The 13511-nt window shown below is 46.2% G+C and overlaps 1 protein-coding gene across 10 annotated transcripts in view; it reads left to right on the plus strand.

The window, feature by feature from the left end:
• GTF2IRD1 (GTF2I repeat domain containing 1) overlaps positions 1–13511 on the plus strand; it is a 186171-nt gene that overhangs the window by 97761 nt on the left and 74899 nt on the right. For 8 of the 10 annotated variants that reach the window (XM_019545478.1, XM_019545477.1, XM_019545469.1 and 5 more), the window contains exons 6-11: positions 13–323; positions 1601–1690; positions 2744–2827; positions 4000–4183; positions 7042–7067; positions 12473–12611. In XM_019545478.1, coding sequence (XP_019401023.1) covers positions 13–323; positions 1601–1690; positions 2744–2827; positions 4000–4183; positions 7042–7067; positions 12473–12611 — 834 coding nt within the window. The remainder of the gene's footprint in view (positions 1–12; positions 324–1600; positions 1691–2743; positions 2828–3999; positions 4184–7041; positions 7068–12472; positions 12612–13511) is intronic. The other 2 variants (XM_019545470.1, XM_019545479.1) reach the window with 1 other exon arrangement.

Below are 13511 nucleotides of genomic sequence, written 5' to 3' on the forward strand. Positions count from 1 at the left end.
TCTTCCATTCAGGCCAGCGGATGAATCCAGCAGAGAGCCGAACCCTAACGTAGAGTTGAATTGTACCTCCCTAGCGTCCAAGGGCAGTCGGGATTCTTGTCTAAATAACCAGATCACTAAACCAGCCAATCAAGACTGTCCCTCCAGTGTAGCCGTGACCAATTTCTTATATGGTGTCTCGCTGCCTACGCAGATCACCATGGACCTAAAGCAGGAGGTGTCTTCCAGTCTGCACGGGGCGAATGCAGCCAACGAGATTTTGATGCCCAGGCCCTCAGGAGATCTGAAGGTGCCTTCCTCACAGGAGTACAGCGACTGCTGTGGTAATAGCCTTACGTTTGCTCTCAAAGGAGGGCCTGATAGAGCCCGTAGAAGTCAGGGAAGGAACTCCCATAGACTTGAGCCAGCTTTGCTTCATGGCCAAAATCACACAGGATTAGTGCAGTTACTTCATATTTCTCATGGCTTGCCCTGTGCTGGCCAGCGGGATATTACCGCACTCAGCTTGGGAGAGGGAGACCCTTTGGGTGGTGCCAGACTATTTGGTCATAGCACCTAAAGTATTGGGTAGATCATGAAAGCAGAACTGAGAAAAAAGCAACTCTACGTTTCCTGGAGGTCTGAATGAAGGCTTTTGATACTGATAGAAAGCCTCCTTCTGATCTCGGAGGACTTTTGGTCAGGCCATTAGGGATGCCTCAGGAATCCTCACGAAATACTTTCAATGGGAGCTGTCTGGGTTTCTAATGGCAGTCCACTGCACCTTGGAAAAGGGGTCAGAATCAGGATTTGGGCATCTGCCTTGTTTCCTGGGGCAGTGGAGACTGGACACTGTTCTCCTGCCTACCCACTTATCTTCTGCATTAAGAGGTGCACAAACCACCTTGCAATGTAGCTTCTGGCTGGACGAGTCCCGGCGATATGCCATTTCTTAAGGCTTTGGCTCCAGCCACTGAAGGAAGCAAAGCAGCATATGTGCATACTAGACAGTGTTAATGAAGAGCATATGTTCCCTTCCTTTAAAATAACTAGTGCTAAGCCTCGCATGCCTGAGGCGGGGGCTCTGGTTATGAGAGGTCAGAGATGGAATTAAGGGGTTTGTATGGGAGGTGGAAGGCTGTGTGTTTTGTGTGGGTCAGAAGAGAAAGGGTGTGGATGTGACTGTCAGGACTTGTCTCAGAGTAGCAGCAGCAGTAGTGCAGAGAAGCCACCAATGGCTTTTCAGCCACTATCAAGTGTCCAGTCTGGCTGTGTTCAGTGACAGAAGGCACGGCTGCCTTAGCACCAGCAGCCAGTCTACTATATGGCTACCTTCAGTGCCACCACCATAGAGGTTCTCATACATTGGTCCCTTCAGCTTGCTCCTTCAGCCTTTTCATCTCTCAGGGGGAGATTTGGCTTGAAAATAGTTTTAAGCGGCTTACCTAAGACTGCACAGCAAGTCCTGTGCTCATCGAATTGGGAGCCTTTGCTTCCCAAGCTTGTGTCTAGCCCCTTGGGAATGAAGGCAAGGTTTGCCCCTCTTAGCTCATTGGGGTAATCTTGCCCCTGTTTGTATTCTGTGATTGGGCTCTTACTGTTCCTTTTACATTGTGTCCAGGACAGAAATCATCAGTCTCTGGTGGGCCACTCATCCAGAACGTGCATTCATCCAAGCGTATCCTCTTCTCCATAGTCCACGACAAAACAGGTATGCTGCTTGCTGGGCCTGGACAGGGAGGACACTTGGAAAAGGAAGATAAAGGATGGGGAGTGATTTCTGCCAGTCGCCCCACTCCGTCCGTGACTTCTACTATCCTTCCCCACTGCCCAGCATGGCTTTTGCAGTACCTGGCAGGCAATGGCTGGTGGTCAGCCCGTCAGCTTCTCTAGGCCCCATCCTCCACAGTGAGCCGCTGGAACGCTTTTCACACCCGAGACAACCTGCAAGCCATATGGGGCCAGCTCTGTCGAGGAATGAGAAGGGGGAATTTCCTCTGAGGTGGTGCAATAGCTCAACAGAATAGCCACGGCTTTTATCTCTCTCTACCTCCCTACCACCCACTACCTCAGCCTTCTCTCATCACCCTTATGCCCAGATGTCTCACCCAGCATTAATGCTTGTGAAGTCAGAAAATATTACTTCTGTTTTATAAGCAGGGAATGGCAGCATGGCATAGATTAAGTAATTTGCCAAGGTCCATGGCTGATTGTCCTTCCTGCCCTGGCTGTATTTGCAAACAGAAACTACTTTGTAAAATCCCCAAATGGTTCCATAATAATTAAAAACACAGTCACCCCATGGCTCCCTCCTGTAGTCCTGTTCCTGGGGCACTAAGTGATTTACAAATGCAGAGGAAAATTCTACCCTGAGGATTAGACGACCAAACAATTTAGGTGTTTACTCTAAAAAAAACTTCCTTGATTTTTAAACAGGTGGGTTTGGTTTTATACTCCCAATGCATTTTAAAAGTCCTTTAAAATAGGGTTTGTCCTATTCTAAGGGTTCTTTCATTTCAGGGCCGATGCAGTTAAAGAGGTCACTTCTTAGGAGTCCTTTTCACCCACTGCTGCTCACAAGTGGGGAGGAGGGAAACCTAGCCCTTATCAGACGAGCTGGCAGAAGTGGCTCAGAAAGGGGAAATAATTGTTTCAAAGGCATCACAGCCTTGTTCCTGATTCCTAACACCTCGCAAGAGAAAAGTGCATCTGCTGTGTATGCACCATATGGAAGTTCCTGATTTCTTATATTTTGTTTTGATAGATAAATGGGACAGTTTTATAAAAGAAACCGAAGATATCAACACCCTTAGGGAGTGCGTGCAAATTCTGTTTAACAGTAGATATGGTGAGTAGGAGTTAGAATTCCATTATGCATCTGCAGCACTTGTGGTTTGCATATCATTATGTAGCAATCATTTTTGTTCCCTAACACAGCAGCAGAAGCCATATGCTAGAACTCCCTTCTCTTTTTAACACTCCTAGCATGGCAGTTCTTGGGCTCATGGCTTCAATTTAAGGTTATGTCAGTATTTCTGTTTGAAATCCCCTGTATCGAGGAATGTATTACCTAGGTATAAAGTGGCCCCATCCTGAAATTTTACACGCGAGGTCTCCACTTAGAACTGTGGCTTATTTGTCTTCACCAGAGTTTTAAGGGGGTAAAAGCACAGCCTAGCCATTTTAAAATTAACATGGCACAAAACGATAGATCTCCATTTTTCCAGCTGCTTTCAAACATGCTGCTAGGTCATAAATGTCTTTGCTTTGTGGTTTTAAATTCCACTCTTTATTAATAGTCGCTTCAGTTTATTTTCCTTCATGTCGGAGCCAGATGAGCACCTGTAAGAAAAGTAAATCAGTCCTGAGTGGAAATGATGATTGAATGGGCTCATTTTGTGAAGAGTTAGGTGTGCTTTCACTGGCCTTTTCTGTTAAGAGTAATGGTTGTCAGAGGTAGTTGGCAGCTACACCACCTTGTGCTGTTGGGTTGTCATAGCTGACAAGCTAAGCGGTCTTTAGCTTGGTCATTATTTGGATAGGAAACCTCCAAAAGGAAGTGATCTGTGATGGGCATCACATGTTCTGAAGTATGTGCTGGTTCTGCCTCTTTTGAATTAAGTTGTTGCGGTGTCCATCTGACACTCTCTATTCCACTGGGAGACCTCATGGATTTTATTCTAGTTACTTGCTGGTGCAAAGTAACTAACTCTTAACTGTCACCTGATTTGAGCTGAATCTGTGGGGGACAGGGTTTAAATTTAATTCAGATTTTATTTGCTCAGTTTCTCCTTTTAAACTCTCCCTTGAGGAGTAACCTTTGGCAGTGATGAGAAGGGAGCAAGTTGGGAGCCCTTCATGTATTCCTGGGGGGGCTCAGTATCTGGGGAAGAAGTTGGATGATAGCACAGCTGACGTCTGCCCATAAAGCTACTCAGACTCCATCTTTTTTGCCCTCCCTTTGCCATCATTAAACATATACATCCACTTGCCAGTTAAAGCCATGTGTTAACCTTTCAGCTGAAGCTTTAGGTCTGGACCACATGGTTCCTGTGCCATACCGGAAGATTGCCTGTGACCCAGAGGCAGTAGAAATAATTGGGATCCCTGATAAAATACCATTCAAACGACCCTGTACCTACGGTGTCCCCAAACTCAAAAGAATACTGGAGGAAAGACACAACATCCACTTTGTCATTAAAAGGTATGTAAGGATAGATTTTAAAGAAGTGAAATGGGTGACACTGCACTCAATTGCTGTGTGTGTATGTGTGTGTGCACACTACTGTGTGTGTATGTGCGCATGCACACAAGAAGCATTCTGAATTTAGACTTTGAATTTAAAAGCATCATATCAGTTGCAGCAAATGGTGGATCACTTGGTTGAGCTCTCTTGCCCTCTGTTTCAATCAAACTTCCACGCTTGGTTCAGCCAAGTCTGCAGCTGCGATGCCTTAAGAGTGACCTCCAAGGAGACAGTAGGCAGAGAAGAGTCCTCCAGGGCAACAGGTAGGATTGGTAGCTGTAACACGCCAAAAGGGATCTTCCACCATGGTTTTACTGGGGCTGTATTTCAACTTAGAAGACAATATGATGGCTAGGCCTACAGCCTGACCCTTCGTGTGCTAAGATAAAGCATTGTGTTGGGTTTGAAGATAGATGAGTAGGTTTGTGTATGTCCCCAAACCACTGGGTTTTTTTTCCATCTCTCTGTCTTCCTTCCTTCTTTTTGTGTGTGTTATCTTTGAAACAAAATCCTGTCGATGCCGCTAGCTCAGTGTCGATGATCGCTTCTGCGCTACCACGCCACGAACGCGGCGATCCTGTCGCGAGTGCCTCAGTGGCTGTGGCCCTAAACATTTCGAAAGTGAATAGAATCCTTTTATCTGTCTACTATTAAGTGTTCTGTCAAAATGACAGATGGCAAATTAAAATTATGCCAGATGGGTGCATATGGAGATAGACAATTAAATCTCCCCCTGCCCATATTTGCCAGGTAGCCCCATGTAGTATTTAGAGAGTGGTTTCTCCTTTTGTGCTAGAATAGGATGAGGCTGGGAAAGCAGAACAATTCTTTCCTTTCTTTGTGTGTGTAGTAGATAATCCTCCCTCACTTGAGCAGGGGGATCAAAGTTTCCTATTTAATCTGTCTGTTCAGATAGCCCCCTCTCTCTAGAAGTAACGTTATCCCTGTTTCACAGATGGAGAACCGAGAAATTAAATGTCTGCCTGCAGCACTTGATGCCAAGCTCAGGAGAAGTGCTGCATAGCATGCCTCACCTATTCTCTCCCACTCCACACATGCCACAACCCAGAAAGGATGCAAAGCCGCACCAAGCATACCACAAAGCACCCCAGAGACAGATGAAGAGCTTGGCTCCAGGGCACGTGCTCCAAGCTGCTCTGGGGCCGCTACATTGCCACACTTCCAGGATCTGGAGGCACCCTCAGTGGGGAGCATGTTTCTCTGTGGCTCTTTTAAGCTTGGCTTGGTGGCATTGTGGGCAAACTCTAAGTGACTTGCCCGAAACCACGTGGAGGGAGTCTGTCATGGAGCTGAGACTCCCGGGTCCCTGCTTAGTAGCCCTAACCAGTCTTCTCCTCATTGCCATCATTTTTGGAGGTTCTTCACAGTACTTGTACTTCTTGAGCTCTTCTGAAGACCCTTGTCATGATTTCCACCTGCACTCAGCACTGTTGGTTTGTTGCTGCATGACAGCTCCCTTCACTAACAGAAAAAGCAAAATTTTTGAGGCAAAACAATTATTTCCTTAGCACAGTCTTTGCAAGCGCAGGCAAAATGCACAATGTCGCTAGTGTTACTTTTTTTTGACTTGGCATTTATAGTATAGGTGTGGTCAAAGGTGCGTATCAGGTGAAGAGTCCCTTTGTACTGCAAAAACGGAGGAGGCGAGACGCAAGGCCCTGATCTGAATTTCTAGGTTATTTCCTCTCACTTAAGTTTTCAGATGCAAAGTCAGTGGATCCACTTTCCCTTTTAGTAATTTGGCAAGATGGTTCTTGCTCATCTTGCATCGTGGGAAACCTTCGTTCTGTAGGACAAGAGGCTGTCGGTGAGGCAAGATGTGCCTCTGCGAGGGGTGATAGCTCTGGAAAACCCCACAGTTTAGCGGTTTTAGTGCTTTCCTAGTCCCGTCCTAATGCACAGTTCATGAATCTCACGGCCTCTGATGATTCCGGTAGAGAACAGATAAACTCAATATAATGGTGCTTTTCCTATAGAAATAGGAATCCTGTAGTGGATTACGATGGCCCATTTTATCATAGACCCTACTCAGCATAACCAACGCTGTGCTGAGGAGGGCCGTTCTACTTCAGGAAGGATTTTGAAATTTCAGAATCCGGCTTTGTTATGAATTGGAACAAAACCTGGAAGATTTCGAATCCTCTGCAAAGGAAAATTCTAAAAAATAAATGAACGGGGTGTTTCTATTGAACCGGTTCATTTTTACTGATGCCTGTTTGTTGTATTCTGTACTATATTAGAAAGCTTCAGTGAGCAAAATGAAAAAATCCAAAGGCATAATTACAAAAATACCAAAATAAGTTGTTTTATCAGAATTTTTTCCCCCAGTTTTGTGGCAGGAATAGGCTGTTTTCCAGCCATACCTGCTCACAACTCCGTTTAATCAACATTGTCTAGAAGTAGTCCTTAAGTTGCATTTTTGAGAGAAATTTCAGTGGGCCCAAAACTGCACATTTATAAACTGCAAGTATTTCTGCCTTGATGAAAGATGGGAGACTGACTATCAGAATTAAAAGCCATCTTGAAGTGCTTTGGCCTCGTAGCCTTGTGCTAAAGCTACACAGCAGCAACTTTGTCTAACAACAGGAATTAAATGTAGAGAATGACTTACAAGCAGATGTCAAGGTGCTTTAGACGAAAGACATTCTGTTAGGTATTGGATTTGCACAAGAAACTGCTTGCTTTTAAGAAAAGGAATGAACAATAACAGTTTTCTTACTCAGTTTAATATTGTTCACAAAAAAATTCTCAAATTCATTCACTACAAGCATCTGTTTGTTTGTTTTTTCTCCTAGGATGTTTGATGAGAGGATTTTTACAGGTATGTTACTAAAATTGTTTGACTTATTATTTGTGACTGGAAGATGATACAGAGCAGTTGAGTTCAAATAGTGTCATCTGTATACAGCCAGAAGTGCAGGGTATATGTCGTTGTTCTCACCGAGAAGGAACTTTTTCTGTAGATATCCACAAGCGGGTGAAATTAATTTTACATGCTATCAGTGCAAGGGGCTTTGACCAGTGAAGTAATGTTTTGATGGCTTGCCTAACACTTGTGGTGTAGACCGTAATCTGGTCCTCGGCACCGAGTGAATTTTACTTCGGAGAGGCCACGTGATTTATTGTTCCATTCTTACAAGGAAATATATTTGCTGATGGGTTCCCCCTGAGAATTATTTTCTTGCCTTTGGATGGAAAATGCTAACTTCTCTGGTTATTGGTTTTAAATAAACACGGCAAAAAAAAAATGTTGCATTTTGACTGAAAGGAAAGCCTCTTGGTTTTGTCTTCTGGTCCCACTATTTATGTTTACTGCTTGCACGCTGATAGGAAGAGATGCAACTGTAAGCGGTTTTTAGCAAACCAGATGAGGCATCTGGCGATAAGATCTGAACCTCCCTTCACACAGAGTGAAAAGACCTATAAAATCACTCCAGTGGCTTTTCTCTGTCTTAACCTACTGATACATATCTGAAAACTGACTGGAAAAATAGCACTGTGGGGTCCTAAATTTTTCATCTGGCAGTGATTCCTGATCCGTTGGGCTCTATGTATTCAAACTGCCAGCTGCTTCCAAGTCGCATGTTAGCACTGGTTTTAAAGGTTGTGTGGGCCAAATTGAGCTCTTAGTGACATCTGTACAATCCCCTTATGTTCCAGATAAGACCAGCGCCCTCGTGGATAGGGCCCTGAGTTGGGATTCAAGAGACCAAGGTTCTCTTCCTGACTCTGCAGCTGGTCGGCTGGGTGACACTCGTCACATTACTGTGCCTCAGTTTGCCTGTGTGTAAAATGGGTATAATGATGCAGCTCACCTTAGTAAAATGCATTGAGACCCACTGATGAGGACTAGATGTTGCTATTTTATAAACCTGTAGCTGAGTGACACTTGAGACCATAATTCCATTGCTGCCACACAAGACTGGAACAGGTTTCAACTCATTTCCTTTTCGCTGTGTGGCCCTGGAAGGGCTAACAAGAGCAAAAAGCATAGAACATATATGAAGATGAAGAACCATCAGACCTGCTGAGTAAGAAGGCATCATTTTTACAAAGACACTTTCAGAGAGGCTTGCATATTCAGTTGCCTTCTGCAGAGTACCTGGCTAAAACCCACCGCTGCTAGGAAACCTACTTTTGTTGCTCAGCTAGGCAGGTCCTTACGGCTAATTTTGTTGTAACCCGGGCAAGGCTAGATCCATGGAAAAAGTAAGTTGCAAGGAGTCAGTAGAACTGCCAGAAGATGCATCGTGTCTTGATAGCTTTCAAAGATTTCATAGACTTTAGGGCTGGAAGGGACCTCATGAAATCATTGGGTCCAGCCCCCTGCCCCAGGGGCAGGAAGTCAGCTGGAGTCAAAGGATCCCAGCAAGATAAGCATTCAAACATTTCTTTAAGATGTCCGGAGTAGGTGCTTGCACCACCTCTGGGGGGAGTCTATTTCAGGCCTTGGGGGCTCGGACAGTAAAGAAGTTTTTCCTTATGTCCAGCCTCAAACGGTCTTGGAGGAGTTTGTGCCCGTCAGACCTTGTCATCCCCTGGGGTGCTCTGGTGAACAGGCGTTCCCCCAGATCCTGATGCCACCCCCCTTATGTACTTATAGGCTGCCACAAAGTCACCCCTGAACCTGCGCTTTTCCAGGCTAAAAAGTCCCATATATCGGAGCCTCTTTATATGACCTGTTCCCTTGCCCTCTGATCATGCGCGTGGCTGTCCTCTGGACTCTGTCTAGCTTCTCCGTGTCCTTCTTAAATTGTGGAGCCCAAAATTGGATGCAGTGCTCCAGGCTGTGGCCTCACCAAGGCCGAGTACAGCTGGGGTATGACATCATGGGTCTTGCTTGAGATGAGTCAGAGTCTTACTCGCTTTGCCAGCTGCAGTATCTCATTGGTGGCTCATGTTTATCTTGTGGTCAGTCATGATCCTCAAGTCTGTTTTGGTCACGGTGTTAGGCTCGGCAGTGCTACGCTCACTATAAGTGTGATGCAAGGTTCTCCCCCCCCCGCAGGATGGAGCAGTTTGCATTTCTCCGTATTGAATGCCATCAGGTTTTCATTTGCCGGCCTTGCAAGCCTATTGAGGTCGGCCTGGATCACCAGCCTATCCTCGAGTGTGGACGCTCTTTCCCAAAGTTTGGTGTTGTCACCAAACTTAGCCAATCTGCTTCTGACACCAGTGCCCAGGTCATTTGTGAAGGAAGACATTAAAGAGTACAGGTCCGTGAACAGAGCCTCGAGGGATGCCACTAGTCACCGAGAGCCATGTTGATACGGTTCCGTCAACTACCACTCTCTGGGTCCGATGTCGGAGCCAGGTCCCCAGCCATCGGACTGTGGAGTAGTCAAGGCCGCAGTTGCCCAATTTTGCCATGAGGACATCATGGGACACCAGGTCAAAGGCTTTCTTAGAGTCCAAATATATTATATCAACCTCTTCCCTAGTCATAGAAGGGAATGAGGTTGGTCAGGCAAGACCTACCTGCAACAAACCTGTGCTGGCTATCTCTGAGAACATTGCCTTCTGTTAGCCTGTCAAGAAAGGTTTCTTCCATAATTTTTTCCAAAATCATCCCAGGGATTGAGGTCAAATTGATAGGCCTGTAGTTTCCTGGGTTTTCATTCCTCCCTTTCTTGAAGACGGGCACCACATTGGCCCTCTTTCGATCTTCAGATACTTTGCCCAAGCACCACAAATTCTCGAATACCCTTGCCAATGGCTGTGCTATGATGACTGCCAGTTCCTTTAGCACTCTTGGGTGCAATCTTATCTGGACCACTTGATTTGTGGGGGTCCAGCCACTCAAGATGTGCCCTCACAAGATCCAGGTATATATTCACCCTCACCCTGATCATCCCGCATCATGTTAGGCAGGGTGGTCCCTTTGGGCTGGTGAAAAAATGATGCAAAGTAATCATTAAGCAGATTAGCTTTTTCCTGGGTGTCTGTAGTCAGCTGCCCCAGATGGTTTAGCCGGAGTCCAGTGTTGCCCTTGTTTTTCTTTTGACTCCCCACGTATCTGAAGAAGGACTTTTTATTGTCCTTGATTTGTGTAGCCAGTTGGAGTTCAGTTGCAGCCTTGGCTTTCCTAGTTCGCTCCCTGCAGCAGTATACTCCTCCTTAGTGGCATTTCCTGTCTTCCATCCTTTATAAACCTCTCTTTTTAGACGTAGGAGGTCCGTGAGTTCCCTGCTGAGCCGCGGAGGTTGTCGAACCCTTTTACCACCTTTCCTGTGGGTTGGGATGGACTCCCCTTGTGCTTCTAGGATTGCTTCCTTAAGGAGCAACCACACATCATGAGCTCCCATCCCTGTGAAATCATGGCTTCTCATGATTTCAGCTCTTGACCACTGTGACTGCTTGGTGTTTGCACTACAAAGTACTGCCCTTTTTGACTATGTAGTCCCATAGCTTCATATGCTTCCAAAGGGGTTGGGGGGAGAAGGTGCTGCCATTTGGCTTCAGGACTAGTCAGGTGCCTGCTACAGATATTCACAAGACACCTGCATGGTTTGTGCAGCTTGGCAAAACAATTCCACTCCCTCCTTCCCCCCCAGCACTAACCTTTCAGCTCTATAGTCACCTGCACACTCTAGCACCTGATTTTCATTTCCTGGGCTGTTTTCAGCTGGCTCTTATCCTATCCGAGATCATTTGTTCAGGCTTCATTACAGCTGGTCTCCGGTTGCTGAGGAGCAGGGAAGGGAAAGGAGAAGGTTTTCAAGGTGACTAAACCCTTATTTTTCTCCACCTCTTCTGTAATTCATTCAGCTTCCCAGGACCCTTCTCCTCTCTCACATGCAAGACTCTTGTGCTGGGGCTTTGTCCTTTTCCTTAACTATGTACAGACTCAGAAAGGTTGCACTTGTTTGTGGAGCGTAGCGCAGCATCTGCTTGAGCAGTGGTAGCAAAATAACTGCTTCTAGGATGCCAGTGGCCTCTGCGTAAATTTATGTGGTTGGTGGTTGCCCTGGATGTTGCCAGTCGACCCAAACTACCCAATTCTTCTGTATGGGGCAGAGGTCCTCCATGGGCTCAACTGTGTGACGTTGTCCCATGCAGCGGGGTCTGGGCCACTTCCCAAACCCTAGCCTAGTGCTCAGGGATGTGGAGTTCCTGAAGCTTGCAGAACAATGATATAAAACTATTCACCAGTGAGGGATCGTGTTGCAAGATCCAGAGTACAGTAGGCACCAAATTCAGCCTTAAGGTACCTGACTTGGGTGCCTTAGAGAACCGCGGTGGGGTCATAGAGCACAGATGGGGCACCAGCGACAACATGAGGGCCTGTTAGAGGAAAATTTATTTGCTAAGGCATGTGTGAATGTCAGCCCCCCTGCACATAGTCTCTTGCCTTCAGCCATCAAGGCTTCTCCAGCCTCCTGTCATTTAACCTTCCTGTAGTCTCAACAGCAAAATGTTGTTGGCAGAACTTCGCACTCCAAGTGGGTCGGTGGCCTCAAAACTCTCCGTTATCTCAGTTACGACACCGCTGCCAAACAGTGTGGGGCTTCTGCCACTGCCCAGCAGCTGGCAAAAGATGCGTGTCAACACTCCTATACCTTCAAGTGGAGGCTGTGGTTCATTTAACCAAAGATGCCCTCCCAGATTGCAGTTTGTCCAGAAGCGTGTGGGTGTGCATGTGCTATGGCTGCTGTCTGCCTCCAGCTTTTCTGGTAGCAGAGACAGCTTCATGTCAACATAACCCCATTTGCCAAACTGTAGAGAAACCTCCCACTGTGCCGTATGCCCCCCAAACCTACTTCATTACCACCTCCCTTGTGACAAAACTTCCCCTGCTTTGGGACGGTTCCCGCAGTGACGTTACACTGAACTGGGCATCCTCGAAGCGTGTCCTGCGCTTACAAGGTTTGGCTAAGGATTCCTGAAACTGGGAGAAGGTGAAACTAAACAGAACCGCGTGGGCTGGATTCTCCTCTTGGTTGCACCGACGTTTCCTTTGGGCTAAGCCAGAGAATATTGGCCTTTTGTTTTGTGGGTAAACCAGGTAACAGGCAGCACCTGGGAAGAGCAAAACACCCTCTTTGCAAGTGGAAAAAAATGCTGTTAAAAAATCTGCCTTTATTTCTAAGCTTTCCCTTTGTGCCTCACAAGCTGGTAGCTGGCTATAAATCCAGGAGAGGGTGGTCACGTCCGTGAGCAAACTGTACGATCAGCAGTAGAGCTTTGATTGTTAATTCTGGTTTTACTTTTAATTACAAAATCTTGCTGTGGACCTGGGACCAGGAAGTAAATTTACCAAAGATCCAACCAAGCTGGAGCCGTCTAGTCCATCCGGGGAAATCTCTCCAGAACCACACCGAATGGCCATTCTGGACCTGGCAGGGACTTCGCAGGCTAATAACAGGTAAATGGCTCTCATCTCCACCTCGGCAGTTTTCTCCATGATCTCTGATGGGTAGATTGCGATACGCTTGTTCTGTGAGCAGTCTCACTGCAGTCCACTGAACCACTGAAGAGACAAGTTGCTGCTTGCTGTGAATGTGACAATTTGCCTCTGTGCGAGCACTGAATTGCCTCTCTGGACTATACTTGGTCTCACTTTGGTTTCAAACTCAGTGCACTTGGGGAACTAGATCTTTCCCAATTCCATTGTATATAATTTTTTAACCTGATGCCAGCAAAGCCATGAAAGAGAAATCATGCCTAATAATTCTGGAGCCCTCATTCCAGGCATTTAATATGAAGGGATAGGAAGGCAGCTGCTGGTTGATGCCTGTTTATATTAGAGTGCTGAAAAACGTGGGGGTGGGGGGGGACTAAAACCAAAAAAGTAAAATATGTTCATGCTTAATTAAACTGAACTCTCCTGTGTATTTGTGTGCAAGACAAAGAAAAAATGCTCTGTTTGGTGCGTCCAGGTTTGGCTGGCTGGCTGTTTATTGCAAACTCCTCAGGGCAGGGACTGTATCGTCTTTAATGGCATACACAGTAGTGAGTGCACTGGTGGCACCTAGCCAGAACCATTTCTCAAAGTCACTGGAAAGATTCTTCACAAAGACAAAGTTCATGCAACGCTTTTTGGTCATCCTGGAATGTGTTGGCTCATCCTCTGAAATCCCTTGCTGGCAACCATGTGAAATCAGAAGAGCACATGACTGAGGAAGCAAAATAGAAAGGACAGAATGCTGGAGCAGATAACGTGGTGAAAAGGCCGGCCACTGTAGGTGCTTTGTTTTAGCACAATAATGAAGATCAAGTGGCTCATTTTTCACCCTTTGATAGCATGTACTCCTTTGTCACAGCT

This window comes from Crocodylus porosus, unplaced genomic scaffold, assembly GCF_001723895.1.
Source record: "Crocodylus porosus isolate Cpor-Errol unplaced genomic scaffold, CroPor_comp1, whole genome shotgun sequence".
Classification (NCBI taxonomy): Eukaryota; Metazoa; Chordata; order Crocodylia; family Crocodylidae; genus Crocodylus; species Crocodylus porosus.